The sequence below is a fragment of the Echinops telfairi genome, unplaced genomic scaffold, assembly GCF_000313985.2.
Source record: "Echinops telfairi isolate 266 unplaced genomic scaffold, ASM31398v2 ScPeMD7_4;HRSCAF=17, whole genome shotgun sequence".
NCBI lineage: Eukaryota > Metazoa > Chordata > Mammalia > Afrosoricida > Tenrecidae > Echinops > Echinops telfairi.
The window spans coordinates 5,388,696-5,397,873 of record NW_022103900.1 but is presented as its reverse complement, the minus strand read 5'-3'; the positions used below and the strand labels follow the sequence as shown (position 1 = coordinate 5,397,873).

Sequence of the window (9,178 nt, the reverse complement as noted above, 5' to 3'; positions counted from 1 at the left end):
TCAGACAGTGTAAGACATGAAAAAATAATAATCATTTATAAATCATCAAGAGGGAGGGAGGGAGGGGGGAAAATGAGGAGCTGATACCAAGGGCTCAAGTAGAAAGGAAATGTTTTGAGAATGATGATGGCAACAAATGTATAAATGTACTTGTCACATGGCTGTATATGGATGGATCGTGATAAGAGTTGTATGAGCCCCCAATAAAATGATTCTTTTTTAAAGACCTGGGATCCACCCTATGGAGTGACAACCGTGTAGCATGCAGGTCCGCTCTGAAACCTGTGGGGTCACCGTGGGTCGAAAGGGACTTCACAGCAATAGTTTATCACTATTGTTACTATTGTGGTGGTGGCGGTTTGGTTTTTTAACCATCAAATCTGAGAATTCAGTTTGAAGAAGAGAAGGTACAATAGGGCCTAGAGTATCTACATTAATTAAAATAAACCAATACTTTGTCATTTATGAATTCACTCAGTCAACAATACAGAGTTTCTACTGCAGGCAGGACCCTCTAAGAAGCCACCCCTGTTTGCAAAGTGTTAAGAAAAGGCAGTAGGGTAATAAAAATGAACTGGTTTCCAGCTCAAGTAACATGATCTCCCCTGCCTCAGTTCTTTCCTTTTTCACCCATAAATAGGGGTAAATAATAACACCTGCCAGGGCTCTTTGAGAACGAGAGACAAGATATATTAAAATGCATAGGAAGCCACAAAGCAAACTGCATCTGCTCTCTTTGATGCACAAGTACACATAAGGGAAAGACACTTGCCCCGAGCTTCCTTTTCTTTCTGGGCTTGATCTCCTTGACTTTGCAAAGTCACCAGAGTGAAGTAAACTCCTTTTCTTTCCAGCAGTTCTTCGTGGGTGCCTCGTTCCACAGCTATGCCGTGTTCAAACCCAATGATGACATCTGCAGCTCTGACCGTCGACAGGCGATGGGCGACAGAGATGATCGTGTGTTCGTGCTGGATCTGTCAAATGCACAGGGGGCCGTTAGAGGAGACTGTGAGGCAGAGCGCCTGCTCTCCTTTGGATCATCTCAGACGCAACTATGTCTGAGGCTTGGAGCCAGGGGAAATCCTCCAATAGGCTATCAGATGTCAGGGACGGCTCGCACACCTTTCTCGTGGCCAGAAACACCACTGCACATTGTTGTGATTGCTGCTACAATTGACAGCTCAAAATAATTTTAACCACACCGTTTGAACAACATTTTTGTATTTTCATGTGCAGTTTCTGGCATTACTTTATAATTGTCTTTCGCTCAGACATAGAAGGAATTATAATCTGTCCGTGTTTTCTAAGTAGCCCCTCTGAATGCATTGATTCCTGTAGTATTCAACTATAGTTGATTCTCACTGTTTGAGGTAATGTTTCTACGAGAGTCTCCATGAACTCTGAACTACTGAATTCATGTTAGTGGGAATGTAATGTTGCACTCCTGAAACCTCTGGTGACCACATTCTATCAACTAATCAGTACATAACCTTGTTTTATGTGGAATTTTTTTTCTTGTGTAAAGGAAGCGTCTTACCAGAAAACTCAAAAACTCACTGCCATCGAATGGATTTGGACTCTAAGCGACCTATAGGCCAGAGGAGAACTGCCCCATGAGCCTCTGAGGCTGCGCAGCTGCATAGGAGTAGAAAGCCTCCTTTCTCCCACAGAGCCAGCCGCTGGTGGCCACGTGCGGAGTCTGTGGGTGACAGCCCCCTTTCGAACCAGTTGCACATGCAGGGCTCCCTCGTGTGGTATGCAGGGTTGATTGGTTAGCACTGAACTTACAGGCAACCACACCACTCATGCCTGAACAAAGTTTATCCAACACACATATTTTCTCTGTAAGGTCCATCACAACCCCTTGAGTTCAGGAACACTAGACACTCCACTACTACACTCAAGGGCATTTTTAACCGATGTCACCAACAAAATGGGGGGTGGGGGGATTCACTAAGTAGACAACAAACAAACAACAAAAAGGTGCTTAAAGTTCAGGTGTCGGCTTATTTGAATTCCGCTGGGAGCATGTGCTCCAAGCAGCCCCGATTTTTCACCCCTCTTTGAATCTCCGTGAGTTATCAGGAAGGTGCCACAAGGATTAATTTTAGGACACAGATAACTTCCGGAAAGTATTGAATTCCTAAATATGGACTCTGCAGACAAGGGGATGGCCTGTGTGTTCCTTGATGAGCGGGGCTCCGGTTCCCCGGGGTTTGAACCCGGGACAAGAACTCAGACTCTCCACAAACCTTACTCAGGGCTCTCTGCACGGTGGCCTCGCTCTCGTTGTCCAGCGCCGACGTGGCCATGTCCAGAAGCAGGATCCTGGGGTTGCGCACCAGGGCTCGCGCAATGGCTATTCTCTGTTTCTGGCCCCCACTCATCTGGCCTCCGCCTTCTCCAACAAGGGTGTCAAATTTCTAGGAAGAAGATGATGACACCAGTAACAAGGGGGCATCCTGTGAAGGCTCCTTGCTTCCTCCACAAGCCTGGATCTGCATAGCTCCAACTTACCCTGGAAGAAACGCCTTTTCCCAAAACCGACTGTTGGCCCTCCAGCCCGTCAATCGTTGTGTGTATAAGATAAGGAGATTGACGCATTCAGTCCCAAGTTCAGTGGACTACATACACGTTCCCATCTTCAAAGAAAACATTTGATCTAAAGTAACAATTGCTATCGCTTCTCCGTCTTCTGGCTAATTTCGAGCGCAAGGTAAAAAGTGCTTAAGGGCCCGAAAAATGCACCTTAGATGGTGACTACACATAGCAAAGCCTTGTCTTCCCTCTCTGGGTGTCAGCACAGCAAAGCACAATGCTAAAGCCTCCCTTACCTGGTGAATGACAGATCAAGCAGCTTTGCAATGATGCGACTAGCAAGAGCAAATACTTCCTGAGACCGGATGTGCTGGCACTACATTGGGATCTAAATCATTGGTATCAGACCACTGTCTATCTTGCTTATTATTAGGCAACATTCATTGAAGACCTACTATTTGTAAGGTACGTGCCAAACCCTTTGCATCCATCATTTAATCCCCAGAGCCACCCTGTGAGGTGAGTCCACTGTGCTCCTCAAAGCCATGGACGAGCAAAAAGGGTAAAGTAACTTGCCCCAGTTCATAAAGGTTGTAAGTGGAGAAACTGGGATTTCTAACAAAACAGTGATTCTTCAACTTTAGACTATTTCACCATTAGATTAGATGTGATTAAGAAGACTGATCATCGGAAGGGTTCACAGACTCTGAAGCCAAATTACCTGGATGTGAATCTGTTCTTACTTGCTACGTAATCAGTATTGCTGGCTGGTACAACCCGTAAAACACACTGAGCTGCTAATTAAAAGGTGGGTGGTTCAAATCCACCCAGAGGTGCTGCCAATCCCTTTTTTTTTTTTTCAACCAGACACTGAGAAACCTATGGAGGAGAGTTCTGTGATGCACATCTACAGATCGGAAGAGGAACCTTAGCATAGTGAACATCATCACATGCTGTTAGTACCACCAAGTCAATTCCAACTCAGGACCAGTAATCTTAGGAGACTGATGTCTGAGAAATTCATCTCTGTAAAATAAGTCTGCATTTTTCTGTTGTTATTTAGAATGTTCAAATATGTGGAATGCCAGACTGATGCTCACAATCTTAGCTGCCTAAACACAAGAGCCAACAGTGAGAGAGGTGGGATAGGACAAGAGCATTGTGTAAGCTATTGCCCCCTGGTCAGTTTAGCATCCGTATCTAGATGGTGTAAACAGTTAAGGGCTTGGTTGCTTCCTGAAAGGTGGACAGTTCAAACCCACCCAGAAGCATCTCGGAAGAAAGGCCTGGCAGTCTACTTCTGAGAGATCACAGCGCGGAGAAGGCTGTGGAGCACTGATCTACTCTGCACACTCTGCACAGGCAGGGAGCCCAGGAGTCAGCAGGAACTCAGCAGCAACTGGCAGGCAGACATCTCATGGATGGAGGAGAGGCCATTGTGTCGATGTCAAAGGGGCATCTTGTTTATTAACTTTCCCTTGTCATTTGGATGAAAGTTTATTGAGCAAGTTGGTTTTCCAGTCAACAATGCCTATATTAATTTGTGATACTCCCACATCCTCTCTGTGCTTACGATTTCCATTCAGCCTTCTTTCCTGTCCCTTCCTGCCTCCTGAGCCTTACTCCTGAGCAAACGCTACCCTTCTGGTCTCATAGAGGTGAGGTGATTGTTCTAATGAATGCATACCTCACTGGTGTTACTGGTCACCTGGTAAGCATAGCACTCCCTCGCTTGAAACATTGAGATGAGGTAAGGCGCAGGCTTGCTGGGTGTCCAAGGGCCATTTTCTCAGGAGTTCCAACAGACTCTATCAGACCAGAAGCCTGGTCTAGTTTATTCTTTTAGGTTTTGTTCCACATTTTTCCTCTGCTCCAACTGGGATCCCTATCAGAGCAGTAGGCAGTGGTAGCCGGGCACCATCTAGTTCTTCTCTTTTCAGGGTGGTAGAGGCTGAGGTTCACGTGGTCCATTGGTCCATTGGACTAATAGTTTCCAGGCATCCTTGATTTTCATCTCACTTCTTTCCTCCAGGTAAGGAGGGACCAATCGCTGTACCTTAGAAGGCCACTCGGGAGCATTTAAGACCTCAGTAGCTACTCGCCAAAGGAGGATGTAGAGCATTGTCTCTGTGGACTATATTATGCCAATTGACTTTGGAATCTCTCAAGACCATGGTCCTGAGGCCCAGGTCTAGCAACTCATTCCCTTAAGGTATTTGGTTATGACTCAGACTTGCGGCAACTATATAGTTTCTGTCAACTTACACCTGTATGAAAGTGTAGGGGCGGAGTTCAAACTATCCATCAACTCACAGGCTGGTGATGCCTCCTTGGGGGTGTAGCCTTTTCTATAAGAAAGAATATGAGAAATGTCCTTCCTGTCTCTGGCCCTTCGCCTTCATCCTGGCTGGGTCTCTGTCTGCCTACGGGGGTGGCCCCAGGTGGCAAGCTGACCCTGGAAGCCAACCTCTGAGCTGTCAGCACCCTGCCATGTTCCCTGGGATCCCTGCACCGCTGGTCTGTGATCCTCCTGTGTTCTCCTCTGCCTTTTCAAATCGTCTGCCTGCAGCTCCGTGACTCTGAGGAGGGCACACATTGGCAGCAGCTCCAGAGACTGGGGCTGCCTTCTTGATATAAAATCACTTCTTGACGCAAAGCTCTTTCTTATACATATGCGAGTGTCACTAGTTTTCTTTCTCTAGACAACCCAGCCTAGCACAGACATTTTCAAAACTTTGCCACGGGGAGCATAGTAAAAGAAAGGTCTAATAGAGCAGGGCCAACTTTTTTTAAATTTTTAGACAAAAGGTTAAACTCAGGGTAAAATTCCAGATGTGAAACTCAAACATGCCATTAAGCATGTAATTATTCAAGATTCCACGTAAGAGAAATTAATCTTGTCTCCCCTGGGAATGCCAGGCTGGGGTACCTGCGGCAGGTCCATGATGAAGTTGTAGGCATTGGCCTCCTTGGCAGCTCGGATTATATCCTCCATTGTCGCGTCTTCACGGCCGTAGCGAATATTTTCTGCAATGGAAGTGGAGAACAGAACCGGCTCTTGCTCCACGATCCCAATCTGATCTCTAAGCCACTGAATGTTCAGAGAGCGAATGTCATGACCATCCAGGGTCACCTAGAGAATACAAACACACCATACCTTTTGGAATCTTTCAAGGTCCTGAAGCATAAATATTATATTGCACCTGAAAGGCACTCATTAAAAAAGGGAGACTGACAAAAATGATAGCTGAAACAACGTCCCCTGTACTGTGGTTGGTTATGTAAGATTAGCAATATGGTCGACCCTCAGTATCCGTGGATTTCACAGATTCAGACGAGGGTAATGGAATGCATTTTGGGATGCAGGGAGACAATAAATGGTCAAAGCAATTCTTCAAAGGTGTACAGGGACCATAAAGTGCTATTCACATTTAGTTTCTTTTGGTTATTTTAAGTGCTCTACAGGCGATTTAGCGCAGGGTTATATTAAAATGCTGCTCTGTTTTATGTAAGGAGTTTATGCATTCTGGATTTGACTACTGGAGAGGAGGAGTGCTCGCTGGTTCTGGAACTAATCTTGCTGGACCGATACTGAGGAACAACTGACTGTATAGAACAGAAATAAACAGAGGTAGCACAGTTCACTGTAAAAGTACAAATGATATGGTAACTGACCTATAGGGTCTCAAAACTAAGCCTTTATGGGAACAGATAGCCTAGTCTTTCTCCCTTGAAGTGGCTGGTGGAATTGAACCCCCCACCTTGAAGTTAATAGTCAACATCTAACCCATGGTACCATCAGGACTCCTTACAAATGATAGCGGGGGGTGGGGGGGTAGGTAACTAATTGTCATCGCGTTGATTCTGACTCATATCGACCCTGTCGGACAGGATAGAACTGCCCCTGTGGGTTTCTGAGACTGTAACTATTTACATGTGTGGAAAGCCCCATCTTTCTCCCAAGGAGCAGCTGGTGGTTTCAAACTGTTGACCTTGAGGTTAGCAGCCCAGTGCATAACCATTACATGACTAGGGCTCCTTCAAATGACATAAAGGTCACTTACTTCAATAGTTATCCCAGGAGGGCTGAGTTTTTAACTCCCTGTAAAGTCAGTTACTCACTGTATGTCTCTGATTTTTTATCTTTCAACTAAAAGCGAATTCCAAAGACCCAATGGCTATAAACAATGATTTTTTTATCTTGTGTGTATGAGTTAGGGCTGTATAGTAAATCTTACTTTCTGACTAGCATCATCAAATAACATTTTGATGCACAAAAGCAATCAAAGCTGTAGGTAGGATGAGCTAATCAAAAGACCTACTAGCAGAAACATCTTACATCGGAAAAGTATGATCTCTATATATGCAGAGTGTAATTATTATGGTGCGCAATAAAGAATACTCGATCCGAGAATAAAATGCGCGAGGAAACAAAGGAAAATCCCATCCTGTTTGCCATTGTACATGATAGAGAAGCATGGCACTGGAACCATTTGACATAGGAGATGCTGGCAAGCATCACTGTGAGGCCCAGGGGAGAGCGTAAATCTAGTCTTTGGCACTCAGCAGACCTGAGTTCAGATCCTAACTTTGTCCTGTATTCGCGGAGTGACCCAGGCAAGTCCAACCTCTGCTGCGGCTTCCTCCTTCATAAAGGAGGTACATTCGCCTGTAGACTCATCGTGAGAATCAGTGATCACCTTTACAAGACACCAGATCCCAAGCATAACCAAGAGCCGTTCTCTGCTGGTTTCCTGCCACGATCACTTCTCTACATGGTGTGTTTGGGGAACTGAGGAAAATGATGATGGTTTTGTCACAACACAACGAAAGAAATGGAAAGTTTCGCTCACTGAAAAGGCCGCAACACCTCTTTGAAGGCGTCTTCACCGTCAGTTACCTAACTGAGTGGACCGGCGGGTTACTCATCTAACGCTGCCCCAGGTGGGGAATTGGTCCAGTAATTCAGTCAAAAACCATCCCAATCAGCTACGCCTGTTTCAGAACGGCCGGGTCTGTGCCTTTCGCCGATACAGCACATCCTGTTTGCACTCTGCCGTCTGGAGGAACGGGTGGCGGGGAGGGGGGCGGACATTCTGGAGGACACATACCATGCCTTCGGTGGGGTCGTAGAACCGCTGAATGAGCTGCAGTGCCGTGCTCTTCCCGGCTCCACTGGCTCCCACCACCGCCGTCAGTTCCCCTGACTTAACAACCATGCTGAGCTTACTCAGAATCTGGGGAGACAAGAATACAAGAAGGGTCAGGTGACCGGAGGGTACCCAGTCAAGCACTTAGGTTACCAATTAGGATGCTTTGTGAGTGAATGCAAGTGTGTGTGTGTGTGAGACTTAGGAAGCCAAAGAAATATCCATCGATATCTATCAGTTGTGGCCAGAAACTTAGTATACAGTAACTAGGGAGAAGTTTTAGTATCTAACAAATTTTTTTTAATCCCAATTTGTTTGCTTTAATATGACATGCCATCTTAAACCTCTTCCTTTTTTCCAACAGCCTCCATCCAATTAAACAATGTTTTCCAAAGGAAAGGCATGTCCTCTGGAACATACATGACTTGTCTTAAATGCCTTCATTTCTTTTTTTTTTTAATCATTTTATTAGGGGCTCATACAACTCTTATCACAATCCATACACACATCAATTGTGTAAAGCACATTTGTCCATTCATTGCCCGCATCATTCTCAAAACATTTCCTCTCCACTTAAGCCCCCGGCATTAGGTCCTCATTTTCCCCCTCTATCCCCGCTCCCTCTAACGCATTTTTTAAACTTTGGAAAATTATCTTTTTCTTTTTTTTTAACTTAAGGCAATGTATTGTCAGCGAGGTCACACCTTCCAAACGCTCTGCGAAAGAGCCTTCTCTCATTCAGCCTGTCGGCCCACACGGTCCCTGGTTACGTGACTGATGGCTGCAGGCACCAGGTTAGAGGGACGTGTGTGGACACGGACATAACGAAACCAGGGTCACTTTTTCAAAGACACTCCAAAGTCTTATTTAAAACCCCTCTGACAAGTGGGGATGTCACTTGGAGACGGTTCCAGTTAACGTTACATTCCAGTTAAAGAGAAAATACGTGAACTCAGAAGCATGCTGCTCTAATTCCAGCTAAAGAAAACTGCGGTAGCTTAGAAATAAAATGCTGATGAACTGATCTCGGATTAACAAAAGCCAATGAATACACTCTAATTTGTCCTACACTTGTATGGGAAGCTATTAATGAGTTTCCCTAATAAATGTGGGCACAACACATTGTGAAAGATAATGAGTGAATGCTGGTTGAAGTCTACTGAGGTAAAAACTGGGAAACTACCTCAAAACTACTATAGGCTATTTTCACCGGTAAAGGTTTTTATTTTATTTTTCTACTGAAATCTAGGGGATGTAGGACTTCTATCCACCGTCTTTGTAACTCCTACCAAATGACTGGGTGGGAGCAGGCAAATCAGGCATACGGGCCTCTAACTGGGGATGGGTCAGTTCTGCCATTCTGCGGGGTATAAAGTCAGCCATCCACAAGCAGGAAACAGAATCTGAAGGCCATCTAAAACAGTGGTTCTCAACCTTCTGATGCCGCAACCCTTTCATACAGCTCCTCATGTGGTGGTGACCCCCAACCA

The 9,178-nt window shown here is 45.4% G+C and overlaps 1 protein-coding gene across 1 annotated transcript in view; it reads right to left on the bottom strand.

Moving 5' to 3' along the window:
• ABCB11 (ATP binding cassette subfamily B member 11) overlaps window positions 1-9,178 on the bottom strand; it is a 116,092-nt gene that overhangs the window by 45,362 nt on the left and 61,552 nt on the right. Inside the window, 4 exon segments of the mRNA XM_045299935.1 lie at window positions 773-974; window positions 2,253-2,423; window positions 5,468-5,671; window positions 7,650-7,775. Coding sequence (XP_045155870.1) covers window positions 773-974; window positions 2,253-2,423; window positions 5,468-5,671; window positions 7,650-7,775 — 703 coding nt within the window.